The sequence below is a fragment of the Leucopleurus acutus genome (genome assembly GCF_964270905.1).
Source record: "Leucopleurus acutus genome assembly, chromosome: 3".
Lineage (NCBI taxonomy): Eukaryota > Metazoa > Chordata > Mammalia > Artiodactyla > Delphinidae > Leucopleurus > Leucopleurus acutus.
The window spans coordinates 11093001-11108350 of NC_139145.1; the positions used below are offsets into that span (position 1 = coordinate 11093001).

Here is a 15350-nt window from a genome sequence, read left to right on the forward strand (position 1 = left end):
TAAAATGGGGATCAACCAGCACATACTTCAGAGTGTTATTGTGAGAATGGAATGAGCTAAGACTTGTCAAGTCCAAGAAATGTTCACTTAAACAACAGCTTCCTATACACAAAGCCTTGTGTACACACTCAAATATGCAATGGTGGTCCAACAAGGTGACACAAAAAGGTTCAGTTGCACTCCCCCCCATGCCCTCCCGCACACACTCCATCCCCTCCAGTTGCACCTCACACACCCACACCCCTTCTCTTAAAATACCTCTTCCCCAGGGCCACAAGAGGTGAGCATTTACACAGCTGTCTGGGGCTTGTCCCCTCATTAATAATGTATGAGTCTCATACATATGCAAGTAGGGGCCTGTGGGGCTTTGTGGGAGGGGTGGCCCAGGAGGGGAGAGAGAGAGAGAGAGAGAGAGAGAGAGAGAGAGAGAGTGTGTGTGTGTGTGCGCGCGTGAGCGCGCGTGTGTCTCCTCCTCCCTCACATCCACCTCCTGCCTCAAGCCACTGAGTGAGGGTGAATTTGCCAGTAGGCATTTTTGTGTGTTTGTGCCTGGGTGTGTGTTCAGGCAAGGATATCCATGAGGTTGCCCCCTGTGGTGTGTGAACATGTACGAGGGTCCACAGCAGCAATATGCACTGGGTGGGGCGTAGGGGACCCAGTGTAGTCTCTGGATGTGTGGGTTCAAGTACCCCTCAGCAAGGGCTATGAGCACACGTGTGTATGTGTTACTGGCCTGGGAGTCAGAGCGTATGTGTGTGCTCCTTGGAGAAGAAAGGAAACTGGGCTCAGTAAATCATCCCAGGTTGTCCCTTGGAGACCTGAACCCCTGTCAATGTCTCTCCCATTAGCTCCCCAACTCTGTACACAGACCACATCTCACACTCACTCACTCAGGGTCCATGCTGCCAATCACATGGAGAGGACCCTTGCTGCACACACGGGACACATACACAGCCACACACTCTAGGCTCAGAGCCTAGGAGACACACACACTCACAGATTCACAGTGACATTAACAAAGAGAGACAATATGGGCACTTACAAGCCAGGCAGCACGTCTTCTGCACAAAGACACACACCCACAGTCTCAGGCTCCCCACATAAACCCCTCGATGAGGCCACTCTGTCAGACACAGTTCCTCATACACACTCACTCACGTAGCTGCCAGCCCCTGGCACAGACCAGGCTGGATAAATTGTGGCTTTGGTGACTGGTGGGCACACATCATTTTGCCTGGTGAAGTGGCCCCCAGCACAAGTTTCCTGACAAAGACACAACCTTGGTCACCTTAGAGTCACAGAGGACCCCGGGTCCCCCCATAAGCACATGCCTTCTCCCAGTACGGGGTAGACACACACACACACACACACACACACACACACACACACACACACGCAAGTCCCTACCTCCTGGGGGATGCCTTCTGTTTGGAAATGTCCACAGCCAATGAGGCTGCTGGGGTCTGGGGTCCCATGGTCTGCCCAGCCCTCACTCCCGGCCCTTGCCCCACATCCCCCGCTGGGGCCCAGCGCCAACCCTCTCCTCAGCCTGGCTGTCTCCCATTAATGCTGCTGAGAGGAACAAAGAGGAACAGGGATGGGGATTGCTCCTGCCCAGGCTGGGCCTGGGGTCCCAGCCCCCTCCTTCCCAGCGCCTGTGCCCCCAGGCCAAGCCAGGACTTCCACATGCATCCATGTGGCCAGATGGAACGGAAGGCGTGAGGCAAGGATCTGTGTCTAGCTGTGAGAACGTGGCCAGATGTGGAAGTACTGGGGTGGCTCCCCCCTAGAGACTGGGTGCTCTTTATGGGTCCGTGGGATCCATAACTGGGGGCTTTAAGAGGCTCTCAACTAGCATTAACCTCGGAGACACAACGTGCTCCCTGGGAGAAGGGACAGCACCCCAACTCCAAGTCCCAGGGAACAACAGGGACCACCTTGGGATGGAGCCCCCAGAGCCTCCTCCCTGAGTCAAGATGTGGTGACAAGACTTGAGCCAAAAAGACAGGGAGACTGCAGGGCACCCCTTCCCTGTTGGGGTTTACTCTCAGGGCAGACCCCGTCCATTGGGCTCAGGCTGGTCTGGGGGCCTCCTCCCCGCTGCAGTCCAGCCTGGAATCCTGCATTCATCTGCAAATTGGGAATCCCCACTTAAAATCTTGGGGTGTCTCAGCTCAGACACGGGGTGCCCTGTTCCAGAGTCCCCCACACAACGTGTGGATGTCCCCCTTTTCTCTCTAAACTCGGGGTACCCCTTCCCTAGCCTTGGTTCCCAGTGCCTCCCCAATTCTAAGACCCACCCCCAGCCCGGCCCCTTCCCCATCGCGGGGTCGTCTCCGAATTCCCCAGACAACCTTGCCCCCAAATCCGAATCCCCTTAACATTCCCAAGCCCTCTCCCAGTGTGAGTTGCCTCCCCAACCCGGGGCTTCCCTCCCCTCTAAACCCCCTCCCCATTCTGGGGGCTTCTCTCTGATCCCCCCTCCCCAATCTCGGGCTCTGTTTCTATTTTCAAGGACCTCTCCCTCAACGCGGCCCCCTCCCCACGACGGACCCCCACCTGGCTCCTAGCTCGGACGCATCCCGGGGCGGTCAACCGGCACAAAGGACGCGGTGGCTGCGCTCAATCCGCGCCGGGTCCACCCTTGAGCCCTGTGCTCCGCTCGCCCCAGCGCCGCCTCAGCGCTTATAAAGGGGCTGCGGGGCTGCTCTGCGCATGCGCTCCCGTCAGCCCGACGCCTCCAACTGCGCGAGGGAGGGTGTTCCCTCTGCCTAAAACCCCCTCCCTATTCCTACGACCACTCACCCCACCCCGGGGAAGACTGTTCCTGACTTCCTCCCATTCACTTCGCCCCAGGTGCCACGTTAAGAGTGCCCAGACGCCCCGCAGTGGGGCCTGCTCCATCTTACAGATGGGGAAACTGAGACCCCAGGGAGATGAAGTCTCTCCCAAGGTCACGCAGAGGGGAAGGACTGAGCTGGGATTCCAACCCTGGTCTGCCTGACTCGGCAGGTTCACCCTGGAAGCAGTTTAGGCTACAGTTACTGTTTTACACCATGTATAGAGAGGAAGCTGAGGCTCAGAGAGGACAGAAAGCTCCCTGGTTCACACAGCTGGTAAGAGACTTGCAGAGTCAGAGCCCAGGTGTGTCACAGCCAGAGCTGTTTCTGCCCGTGCCACCTAGAACTATCATTCATTAATTCATTCATTCCCTTATCTAGTCAACTTCTATGGAGCACCTGCTGTGGACCGGGTACTGTTGTTACAGAAATAGTTTTGCTTTGAGCAGGCAGCATGTGCGTGTCTTTGCAGGGAGACCCCTGATCTTAAAAGGTCTACAATAGAATATTATTCAGCCATTAAAAGGAATGAAGTACTAATATATGTTACAACATAGATGAATTTTGAAAACGTTATGATGAATGAAAGAAGCCAGACACAAAAAGTCACAGTATGAGTCCATTTATATGAAGTGTTCAGAACGGACAAATACAGAGGCAGAGAGTAAATTAGTGATTACCAGGGGCTTGGGGGAGGGGGAACAGGGAGTGATTGCAAATGGGTACAGGGTTTGCTTTTAGGGTGATGGAAATGTTCTAGAACTAGATAGTGGTGATGGCTGCACAATAACGTGAGTATAGTTAATGCCACTAATTGTACACTTTCAAATGGTAGATTTTATGTTCCGTGTATTTTACCACAATGAAAGATGGAAACGAAGGAGAACAGATACTTAAAAAAATCAGCCCTCTACCCAGCTGGCCTTCCTTCCCAGGGTCTTAGTTTCTCAGCACTGAGAATGGGCTGTGGTAGTTGGAGGGCCTGTTCACTCCACCAGTGTCCTGCATCTGTGTGTATGTGTGTGTGTGCATCTCTGAGGGTGGGTTTCAGTCTGGTGGGGGGACAGACAAACAGGGAACTAGATGATTTCGGCAAGATTACCAAGAAAGGGGTGAGAATGAGTGAAGGACGAAGACCCCAGGGGAGCAAGGTTGCCCTGGAAGGTCTGTAAGTGTCAGACTGCTGTTCTGGGGGTGGGCTAGTGGTGGCCCTAGGGGTCAAAGTGACACAGTGGGGAACTATGCTCACTGTCCAACTTCTCATCACAGAGGAGGGATGGAAGTCGGGGATCACACTGATATAAGTGTCTGCAGGTGACAGGCGGTGGAGACAGGGATCTGGGTGACGTGTGTGGGAGCTGCAGCTTGGCCTCACAAGTCCACAGTTCAAAACCCCTCTCTGGGGAGTTCCCTGGGGGTCTAGTGATGAGGATTCGGCACTTTCACTGCTGTGGCTAGGATTCAATCCCTGGTTGGGGAACTGAGATCCTGCAAGCCGTGCGGCATGGCAAAAACAAACAAACAAAAAACCCCAAAAAACCAAAACCCTCTCTGCAACTCCTAACAGTGGTGTAACTCTGGGCCAGTCATTTCGTCTTTCTGTGCCTTAGTTTCCCTGTCGAAAACAGGGACAATTAAGAGTAACCACCTTACAGGGTTGCTGGGAGAATGAAATGGGAAGTAAACACACAAGCTGGGGGCTGCTATTGTACTGCTGCCCATTTTCCAGATGGGAAAACTGAGGCTCGGGGAGGTAGGACATGCACTTGAGGTTGCAGAGTATGGGTAGGGGCCAAGTGGGAGTCCAGGTCTGTGGCTTCAGAACCAAGTTGATCCCCATCCTGACTCCCCCCACCCTTTCACTCCCCCACCCCCTGGCTCCCCTGGCTGGTGCCAGGGCTGAGCTTAGAGGGGCTGGCCTGGAGCCCGGGAGCAGGCTGTTGCTGGGGGCTTGAATGAGGCAACCTTGCCTGGGAATCTGCCGGGCTCAAAGAGCTATTTATAGGCCGGCACTGGGAATGGGCCAACCACCCCCCTCCTCCAGCCTTGAGTGCTCTCTCTGTCTCCTCTACACTGGGGCCTGGGCCAGGGGCTGCTGCGAGTGCGGGGAGGGAGCAGGGGAGGGGGCTTGTGAGCCAGAACCGGAGCAAGGAGGCAAGACCCTCCAGGACATCTGGGCATCAGGGGTGGACAGTGTCCCCCGAAGTGCTTTCACACACCCAAGGTGACGTACTGACAGGGCACATGCAACCATATTCACTCCCGTCACATACAATGTTACCAATAACCACTGATACAAAGCCATATGCCAGAGACACAGTGACAGCACAGGCAGCTCATATACAACCATACCCAGCCAGGCCACATATAAGTCACACTGGCCATACATAAGTCATGTCTGCTGCACAACCAAACTCACAGCTGCGAGCCCAGCTGCACCTAGTCCCTTCACACTCAAACACACCCATTGCTGTGCACACCCATCAGAACTTAGCCTTCCTGGCAGCTACAAACAGCCCACCTTTGCCCCATGTCGTTTACACCCTACTATGTTTACAGCCGTGGCATTACCTACAGACAGCCAGCACCCAACCATGATCACTTGACACCAAGTTACCAACAGGGAGACAGTCCCCCCGGGGCCATGCTCACAGCACAGCCACTCATACTCAATGCTCAGCACCGCCAAGTCGTGGCCCTAGGTGTTCTCACGTAAACTCAGCTCAATCCCTTCATGCTTGGCCGACCTCTCTCATGCCTATTGTCATCTCCACTTCCCCAGGCTTCCAGGCTCCCAGGCTTGCCCCCTGCCAGGACCAACAAGTCCAGTTGGAAACAAATGAGCATTCGTTTACTCTGAGCTGGGCCCTGTGGTACTCATGCAGGCCTTGGTGGATAAATCAGACCCGGACCTGCCCCATAGAGGGGCTGCCAGCCCAGGGGACTCCATCACCCCCACCCCACAGACCCTCCAGGCTGGAGTCTTGGGGCAACCATTACACTTATTCCCCAGGGGGAACTGAGGCCTGAAGCAATCTGAGGGCTTTTCCCTGCCCTACTCCGGGATGACAAACTCATGGGAAGTGGGACCTGTTTTCTGCCATGAGTGTGGCTGCCTCCCCAGAGAGAGTCCCTGCTGACCCATACTTGCTGTGTGACTTCAGCAAATCCCTGACCCTCTCTGAGCGTCCAAGTCCTCTCCTGAGAAATGCAGAGCTCAGCTCAGTGGAGAGAGTGAGCTCTGGAGAGAGCTCCGGAGTCAGACTGGGGTTTGTATCCCGGTTCCCCTCGGTGACCTTAGCCAAATGACTTCTTTGCTTCAGTTTCCCTCAGCCAACCAGAGTTACAGCTCCTGGCTCTTCTAGACCTCCCTCTGCCCCATCCCCTGGGGTGAGGGAGGAGGGAGTGCCTAGTCTCTTCTCACTAAGGCAAATGAATGGACCACTTTTGGCTGCCCTGCTGGGAGCTTAGAGTTGCTAATTCCCTGGAAAAACAGGAGGCTCTTTCATGACCAGGCACCGGTGGGGTGAGGAGGCGGGAAGGGGGTACAAGCTGGCTTTATCCCAGTGGGCAAGGTGGCTCCATGCCAAGACCAGGAGTGGCAAGGGGGGCCCTGGGGCCATGCGTATCCTCCCTGGGGAACCTTGGCAGCCAAGTGGCTGAGTGGCCGTATCCTCAGCTGTAAAATGGGAGTGACAGAGACCAGAACAGCAGATTTAATGATCCTGTGGATGGAGACAAACGTGGCTTCAAGTTATACACAGGGTAGGCTCTCAACAAATGTCAGCCACTGTTGTTATGTGTCAGCCTGAAGAGCCCCCTGAATTCTCCAGCAGTCCTATAGATTTCCCTCCATTTCACAGATGAGGAAACTGAGGCTCAGAGAGGTCAACATATTTGTCCAGGATCACACAGCCAATGAGTGAGTGGCCCAACCACGATTAGAACAGGATCTGGGCCCTCCAGGGTCCATGCTCTTCCTAAATTCCTCTAGGGGTAGGGAGGTGTTTTTTGACACCCCAGCCCCGGCCCTGAGACCAGTAGAGCCAGGTCTGGATGGCACCAGGCCATGACTGAATGCAGGAAGTCCTGGCAGGCAGGGGCTGATGGGGCGGCCCTTCCGCTGGTGTCCCAGTTTCCCAGCCAGCCTCCACTCCTGGTGTGGACTTGGGCAGACACTAGTAGGATGCCAGGAGAACCATTCCCCTAGCCCTTGAAGAAAGGGACTGGATCCCAGACCATTCAGTTAAAGCCAGGAACTGCAGCCTCCTGCCAGTGGCTGCTCTGTCTCAGAACCCTCCATTCATGCAGATTGGATGGGTGTGCTGCCCTTTCTCAAACACCTTCCGTGACTGTTTTAGGCCCAGCAGGATCTGGCTCCACATATTTTATTCAAATTCACGGTCTTTCATCCAACTAGGCCTTTGCTTATGCTGTTCACCCTGTCTGCCCCACCCCCGCCCCCTAATTTTTCTTACCCTGGTGAATTCCTGCCCACCCATTAAAGTGCAGGACAATATCCCCTCTCCCAGGAAGCCCTCCCTCCAGGTAGACCCCCTGCTTCCCTAACCCTATTTCTCCCCCTGGCTCAGCCCTGGCTCCATGGGTCTCTGAGTGTATGTGTCTAGTTCTGTCTTCCCCAGATTGGGAGATCTTCAGATATGGGGCTGGAACTGAGGCCTCTCACAGTCCTCAGAATCACTCAGCACAGGGTTGGGCAGTGGGAAGTGGCAGTTGTTTAGTGAATCAGAGAACCAAACTTTTAGCCGTGTATCTGAGGTTTTGTATAATCCGGTTTGGCAAACTCCTCTTCATTCTTCAAAACCCACCTCACATTACCCCTCCTCCAAGAAGCCTGTCCCAGGCAGCATTTACTAAGAAGACAGATTTGGAAACCGGGCCTCCTGTGTCCCAGTGGGGACACGCGAGGCTGATAAAGACTTCCAGTACAGTACTCGCACCATCTTAGCCTCTTCCTCAACTCTTCCTTTGGCCTCTGGGAGGCAGTGAAATGCAGGGGTTCCCAGGCGGCAACTGCAATCAGAGAATGAATTCGGCCGAGTTCATTCTGCCGGTAGGATGACATCATTATAAGAAGGCTCTCGGACACCAAAACTAGGGCTCTATACCCGCGGGCACCAAAGGACAGCTCTCCGCACACAGTGGACATACAATTGCTTTAGATGCCGGCCTTTTTCCTCCAGCTCCGAGGGATAGGCAATCACTGGACGAGGACCTTTTAAGAGGCGGGCGCTGAGGGGGCGGGGCTCAAACTAAACCGCGCCCCGGGAGCGGGGGCTGGGCGAGCCTGAGGCACTCTGCGCCTGCGCGGTGTTCACGCGGTTCCGGGTACTGATGTTGGTTTCCCAAGCTGTTTGCAGAGAAACTGAGGCACCGAGAGGGAGCGACTGCTCCCTAAACCCACAGGAAACCCGTTTCCCTTCCTTGGACCCACTGTGAAAGGCTTGGCCTCGGGTCATCGGCAGTGTCCCCGAAACTCCAAATTTTTCTGGCAAGGGGGTGGTCAAGGCGACATTTAGGACTGGAGTGACGGGGCAGTGACTGTTCTTGTGCCGTGCTACAGGTGAGGACGTGAAGACTCTGAGACTCTGAGCGTGAACAAGCTCGCGCTTTGGCGGCCGGATTTGAACCCGGACTGAGCCCAGCTCTTAGTCCTGCGAGGCTTTGTGGAACCGAGATGACCCACTCTTTGGTTTGTCCAGAGACAGTGAGCAGGTGAGAGCCCCGGGCGGGGGTGGGGTGTGAATGGCGGCGGGCAGTAGCGGACGGGGCCGTTGGCCTGGGATAGTCTCTCCCTAGTGGACAGAAATGGGGGAACCGGTGGCGAGGGAGGGGTGGGCCCAGTAGTGGGCGGGCCCTCGCCGCAGGGCTCAGCACCTCTCCACACGCCGATTCTGGTTGCCTCTAGGGTGAGTTCGGTGCTGAATCGTAACACTCGGCAGTTTGGAAAGAAGCATCTGTTCGACCAGGACGAGGAGACCTGCTGGAACTCGGACCAGGTGAGGCACCCTCTCCCTGGATCCTCCACCCCTAGTGTGAATCAGAATCAGGGGTCTGGGGCACCCTGAGAATTTGGGTGCACCCCAGCTGGACAGTTAGGTTGGCCAGGGAGGGAACCCGTGTTCACTGTGCTCCCCACCCACCATGGACTCTGTGACTGAGAGAGGCACAGCTGGGCTCTGAGTCTGGAGTGACCATGGACCTCTATTTCTCTGCTTCCAGGGCCCCTCCCAGTGGGTAATACTGGAGTTTCCCCAGCGCATCTGTGTCTCCCAGCTGCAGATCCAGTTCCAGGGGGGCTTTTCCAGTCGCCAGGGCCGCCTCGAAGGTACTGGAAGGCCCTGGAAGATGGGAGATTAGAGGGGGTATGCTGGCCTCACTGCTCCTTTCTCTGCTGCAGGTTCTCAGGGGAGTGAGGCTCTTAGCAAGATTGTGGACTTTTATCCTGAGGACAACAACTCGCTTCAGATATCCTGCCTCAGCCTCTGGGTGGGGTGGTCCGTGCCTCTGAAAGCTGTGGGCCCTGGCATGTGACCTCGAGCAACTGGCCTCTGGGTCTCCATTGCTTCACCTGTGAAATGGGCTGATGATAATCTGTTCTGTGTTAGAGTTTCAGAGGGACCCACAGTGTGCTGGGTCACCCAGCACATTTGTAGGACCTGAGCTGGGGCTGGTGGGTGGGAAAAGATAAGGCATCTGTTTCCCTTGACTGCCCTGCTTACACTTTCCCTGTGCCATCTGCTGAGGTGGACCGGCTGAAAGTGACATTTGAGGACACCACTGATTTCTTTGGCCGAGTGGTCATCTACCACCTGCGGGTGCTAGGGGAGAAGAAGGTGTGAGGCCACTGGGTGGCTGCCTCCTCCAGGAAGTTCTCTGGGAAGCACAGTGAAGTCCTTCAAGTTCTGCACAGAAGGTTTATTGGTTCCTCTTGGAAAGGGCCCCCTCCCACCGTCTGTCCAGGAGCTGCCTTTGAAGCCAGTTCTGGGTTCCCCCAGCTCTGGGTCGACCATTTTGTTCCCTGAGTGTCTGAGTCCCTGGCAGACGGCGTTCACTCAGGGGTGGCGGGCACCAGGTTGCTCTGGAAGAGTTTAAGGATGTGGTTCTCGATCACCTGTTGCACTGGAAACAGAACAGGGAAAAGGTGGGCCATGAACTTAACAGCGGCTGCAGAGGCACAGGCCAACCTGTACCTTCCCCTCAGGGTAAGAACAGGGGCCTCAGCCCTGGGACCTGGATGGAGGACCCATTTCATACACAGGGAAATCCAAGCCCTTGCCAGAGCACAGCTGGGAAGACAGAGGCCCCCCTCTTAGGAGCCTCTATTTCCCCTGAGTTTGTAAAGATGCATTTTTGGAGGCTTTTCAGAATTATAAAAATATTCCTTACCAAATAAAATTGTCCAATTGGAACTTTTATGAAAAGATGAGAGGGACTGTGAGGAATTACTTGTCTCAAATGGAATAAAACTCCTTCAAGGAAGGAGTGGGATATTTCCCACACACCCCCACATGACCCCAGGGGGTCAGTTCTGTTAGGATCCCCCCATTTTCTGAAGTGGGGAGTCAAACTGGGGTCTGCCTACAGCCCCTACTCATACCCACCTCTCGCCGTGGAGGGGGCTGGGCTCCATGGCCATGTGAGCTGTGGCCCTCCTGGTATCCTCACCCTGCCAGGGGGCCTCCTTTGGGCCTCTCAGTGCCTACATGTCCCCCCATTATGGCCCCTGTCACTAGCCCCATGTGCCTCGGGCTGACCTTTCCTATATCCCAGGGCCACGGCGAGGTCCATTGGGGTGTAGCCAGAGTCTGCCTCAGTGGTGAGATCAGCTCCTCGGGCTGCAAAGCAGAGCAGACACTGCAGAGAGGGCTGGGCCTGGGGACCGGGAGCCCGGGTGGGGCACGGGAACTCGGGAGGTCCAGTGACTACCCACTGTGCAGCCACAGGTCTGCTGGTTGCTGTGTGGTCTTGGACAAGAGCCTGACCTCTCTGATGAATGTGGCCAATAGAATCTCCACATCCGGGGTCTCTGAGGCACGCAGGGTGTGGGTTCTCAACCCAGTCGGCCAGATCCCTGTGCTATTCCTGCTACCTCCTGTCCCCACATCAATCCTCTGGGCAAAGCAGGCAGCAGCCACCCATCCCAAGAGCTGTTCAAGCAGAGCTCAGACCCTTCCCTGGCCCTCAGGATTCCTGCAGAGCCACGTGGGGCTCTAGGGCCCCTCAGGCTAGCCTCTACTCCTACTCACCCAGCAAGGCCTCCACGCACTTCACATGGTTCCCACGCACGGCATATAGAAGTGGTGTCCCTCCATTCTGTCAGGGACAGGGGTAGGGGGCAAGCAACACTATCTTTTCCAGATTCTCACGACACCCCACACCCACCAATTTAATATGGTTCCTCCTTCTGCTTGTCACTAGGCCCATCTAGCTTCTCTTTTGGGCCTCAGATGCCCCTTCTTCCAGGAAGCCCATCCTGACTTCCCTTGGCTCTACAGGCAGCCTCTGGGCTCTTGCAGCTAGCTGTCTGTGTATCTGCCAACATAGTGTTATTCACTATACCTGAGCTGTTTATGTGTCGGCTATCCCGGCCTCCCCCCAAAAAAAACTGGGAGCTCTATGAGGCTTGGGGATGGGTCTGTCTTGCGTTCTTAGCGCCCAGAGCCAGCCTGGTACCCTGTGAGGTGCCCAGGGCCAGTGGGTGGCACCTTACCCAGTCATAGATGTTGATGTCCACGTCGCGCTCCAGCAGCAGCCCTACAATGTCTGTGTAGCCACCTGTGCTGGCCAGTGACAGGGCGCTCTCCCGCTCTTTGGCCAGGATGTGGGGGTCGGCACCCTGGGGGGAACAGAGGGGGACAGTGACAGAAGGGGGGGCAAAAGGAGGAGTGGGTGCATCCCCTGCAATCTTGGGGTCTCCATGTTAGCTCCATCTTACAGACACAACACCAGCAGACTCAGCTGAGACCCTGGCCCGCCCTCGAGTCCCCAGGAAGCCCCCAGCTGGGCTGGGACGCACCCATTCAAGCAAGAAGCGGACGGTCTCGATCTCTCCAAAGGCGGAGGCCCAGATGAGGGGGGTGAAGCCTCGCTCGTCCGGCTTGTTGATGAGGTTGTCTCCTGGCAGGAGGGGGGTGGTACCACTGGGATGCACCCCTGCCCACTCTCCCCAATGCTGCAGAATTGGGGGCAGGGCAGGCAGCTGGGGTCAGATGTGGGGCGGGGAAGCATACATGTGGATGCACACACGGACATGCTCAGACACACGTACAGACATAGGTACACATGTGGAGACTCAGGTCATGTCAGCAGCCACATGCACCCACCAGCATGTGAGGTCACACAGGCACGGACACACCGGCACACGAGCGTGGGCACACACCTTTCCTCAGATGCTCCTTCAGTTGGCTCAGCTCCCCCTGGGCTGCGAGCTGGTGGATGGACAGGGCTGGGGGGCAGAGAGAGGTAGAGTCCTCACCTGTCCCATCTGAGCTCCATGCCCCAGTTTATTCCTTGTCCAAAGTTGCTCCTCTTAGCCCCTGCCAGCCCACTACTTCTCTCCCCCGTGGGGACCGGGGTCCCACTCACAGTCCAAGGTGGCCGGCAGGGCTGATACCTCATTCCCCCGCTGCCGGTTGGTGAGGGTCGTGGAGTGCTTTAGGGAGCTGCCTGCTGGGAGAGAGAGAAAGGGCCTCAGTTTCCCCTCATTCCCCAGTATGTCTTGGGCTTCAGACCAGACCCTGGGGGCTTGGAACTACCAGAGACAGTGCGTGGCTCCACTGTTCACTCACTCCATCCTCCCAGATACCCAGGGTGTGGATTTCTCCTCCGCCCCTGGCAAGATTCTGCACAAACGAGACAGTCCCTGCCCTCAAGGGGCCCATGGACAAGTTGGGGAGTCAGACAGAAATGGAGAAATAGAATGAGAGCTTAAGTTAAAATACATGTTCAGGAGAAATGAAAAGCAGGTGGAAGGGGGTGGAAAGAAGGGAGGGCAGAGGGTGAGTCCCTTTTAAAGAAAATGGTCGGGGAGGGTCACTCCAAGGAGGTAACACCAAACGAGAGCTTGGCCAGTTGAAGAAACCTGGGGAGAGGTGTGGGAAGAGCATTTCACATAGGGAATGGTAGGGACGAAGGCCCCAGGGCAGCTGAGTTAGACATGTTCAAGGATTCCAGTCAAAAGAAACCCTTGGGTCCTTGATAAGTCAAACAGAATTATCATCTGACCCAGCAATTCCACTCCTAGGTATCTACCCCAAAGAGTTGAAATCATGTGTTCCGACAAAAACTGGTATACGCATGTTCACAACAGCACTATTCAGTCACTAAAAGGAGAACCCAAATGTCCATCAATGCATAAATGAATAAACTAAATGTGGTCCAGCCATACTGTGGAATGTCATTCAGCTATAAAAGGGATGAAGCACTGACACACCATACAATGTGGATGAACCTTGAAAACATCTTGCTGAGTGAAAGGAGCCAGAACGGGAAGGGCCACATGTTGTATGAACCCATTTATATGAAATGTCCGGAACAGGCAAATCCATAGAAACAGAAAGCAGATTTTTGCTTCCCAAGGGCTGGAGAAGGGGAATGGGGAATGACTGCTAATGGGTCTGGGGTTTTCCTCTGGGGGTGATGGAAATGTTCTAGGACTACATAGAGGTGGAAGTTATACACCATTGTGAATGTACTTACTGCCACTGAATTGTAAGCAATTTTGGTTAAAATGGTAACTTTTATGTTACGTGAATTTTACCACAATTTAAAAAAATAATAAGCAACCCCTCACAGGGTGGAGATGGAAGACACATCCAAGGACACAAAGACAGAAGTCCCATCTTGGGCCTGACATTCCACCGTTCTTGTATCCCAGAAGCAGGAGTCCAGGGTAAGTATCCTACCTTGAGGTGAGGAGGTACCAGAATCTGGTTCAGGATTCCCAGGCTCCGGGGTGCAGGGAAAGAGACTGAGGACCACAGTGTCTGAGCCGTCAGGGGCCTCACCCCTGGGGTCTTCGGGGTCCCCAAATTCTGGGGTAGAAGGCTGCTGGGTCAGGCTGAGATCCTCTGCAGGCTGGGTGGGCTCCATGGGGAAGCTGGTGGAAAGGCCAAACAGGGAGAGATGGCAATAATTATTGACAACTCATTAAATAGGCACTGACTGCATACCTGGCCTCACACAGTGAGGGTGGGTAAACTAAGACTCAGCCAGGAAATTAAAACCAGAGTCCAACTGCTTCTCAGGCCCACTCCTCCCCAACACCAGAGCACATACAATATGCATTGCTTAAAAGCCCTGGCTCTGGGGTCAGCCATCTGGGTTTGAATCCCTCCACTTATAGGCTGTGAAAACTTGGGCACATTACTTAATTTCTCTAAGCCTCAGTGTCTTCATTAGTAAAATGGGGGAAAGGAGGACTAAAAAAATCAGGTCTGTAAATATCTAAGCAGGAGGCCTGATACACGGGCAGATCTTAAACGTCCGCTGTGTTTTTGTTTTTGTTTTTTTGAGGGGGGGAATCCCTAGAATGAGTGAGGGCTCAACAAAGATGTGATTGGTTGCATCCCACCCGCCCCTCCCAAGTCAATCCAGGAGGTCCACTCACCTCCAACGAGCCTCCTCTGTCACTCCACGCCGCAAGCCCGGGTCCCCCCAAACTTGGGGGCCCAACTCACAAACTTTTCTCTTCCAATTGATGTAGTGGGTAGCAAAATGGAGCCTGGACCCTCTGCGCCCTGGCTTCTTCTGCCGGGACAGAGAGCAACTTGATACACGACCGCTACCCACACCGCAGAGTGCCTCCACTGCGCCTGCGCGCCCCCGCCCCCCCGAAAGTGCGGAAGGGCTGGAGCTGTATGAGCTGTTTCTGGCCCTTTAAGGCTTGGGGGGCGTGGCTTCCGCTGGGGCAAGAGCTATGGAATTGCGCCTGCGCTTCCTCGTCCCCGCCGCTCGGGAGGGAGCCTAGTAGGAACGGGAGGGGTGGGCGGGGCCTCAGAGGGCTCGCGAGAGTTCCCTGACCTTCTCCTCCCTCTCTCCCAATACCACCCACAGGTTTTCCCAGAGGGAGCCAAGTGGCTCCACCTTCGGACAGACGGCGTCCTCGTCCATAACAATGTCTCCTGTGCGGTCCTGGGGGCGCAGGAGTATGTGCAGAGATTTGGTGGCAGCAGAGGGGTACAAGAAGGGAGTTTATACGGCCCGAAGTGGGCACTGTGTGGAGTATTCCCACAATATGCCCCCGGAAAAGGGGTTCGGTAAAGGAGGGCGCCCTTCCCCTGCCTGAGTGTCCCTCCTGGAGCTTCAAGGGGTTCACGGCCCCTCTTCACCCACCTGCCGATTGCCTCCTTCCCCAGTCTCTAACTCACAGCCCTTCTCCTGTCTGGGTAGACTAAAGATCGAGGAGGGCAGGCCAATGAGTAGCGGAACTGGAGAAATGCGGTGCCCCAGTTTCCCAGGGATGGTTTAGGCAGCTGTCTCCACCCC

At 55.3% G+C, this 15350-nt stretch overlaps 2 protein-coding genes across 4 annotated transcripts; one reads left to right on the forward strand and one right to left on the reverse strand.

Moving 5' to 3' along the window:
- Nucleotides 1-8184: 8184 nt before the first annotated feature.
- Nucleotides 8185-9703, forward strand: NR2C2AP (nuclear receptor 2C2 associated protein; the record flags this gene model as incomplete). Its single annotated transcript, XM_082835721.1, has 5 exons — nucleotides 8185-8576; nucleotides 8770-8860; nucleotides 9084-9189; nucleotides 9262-9329; nucleotides 9584-9703. The coding sequence occupies exons 1-5, from the start codon at nucleotides 8539-8541 to the stop codon at nucleotides 9701-9703; spliced, it is 423 nt and encodes a 140-aa protein (XP_082691847.1). The 5' UTR covers nucleotides 8185-8538.
- Nucleotides 9704-9849: 146 nt separating this feature from the next.
- On the reverse strand, nucleotides 9850-15266 carry RFXANK (regulatory factor X associated ankyrin containing protein). Of its 3 annotated transcripts, XM_082835720.1 has the most exons (10): nucleotides 15198-15266; nucleotides 14473-14612; nucleotides 13769-13962; nucleotides 12450-12533; nucleotides 12244-12309; nucleotides 11881-11981; nucleotides 11575-11700; nucleotides 11111-11177; nucleotides 10619-10699; nucleotides 9857-9983 (listed from the first exon to the last, which is right to left on the reverse strand). In XM_082835720.1, the coding sequence occupies exons 3-10, from the start codon at nucleotides 13953-13955 to the stop codon at nucleotides 9913-9915; spliced, it is 783 nt and encodes a 260-aa protein (XP_082691846.1). In that variant the 5' UTR covers nucleotides 13956-13962; nucleotides 14473-14612; nucleotides 15198-15266; the 3' UTR covers nucleotides 9857-9912. The 3 variants fall into 3 exon arrangements, with proteins under 3 accessions (XP_082691845.1, XP_082691846.1, XP_082691844.1); XM_082835718.1 differs by lacking the exon at nucleotides 15198-15266 and having other exon boundaries at nucleotides 12450-12530; nucleotides 14473-14580; XM_082835719.1 differs by lacking the exons at nucleotides 10619-10699; nucleotides 15198-15266 and having other exon boundaries at nucleotides 9850-9983; nucleotides 14473-14580.
- Nucleotides 15267-15350: the final 84 nt, after the last annotated feature.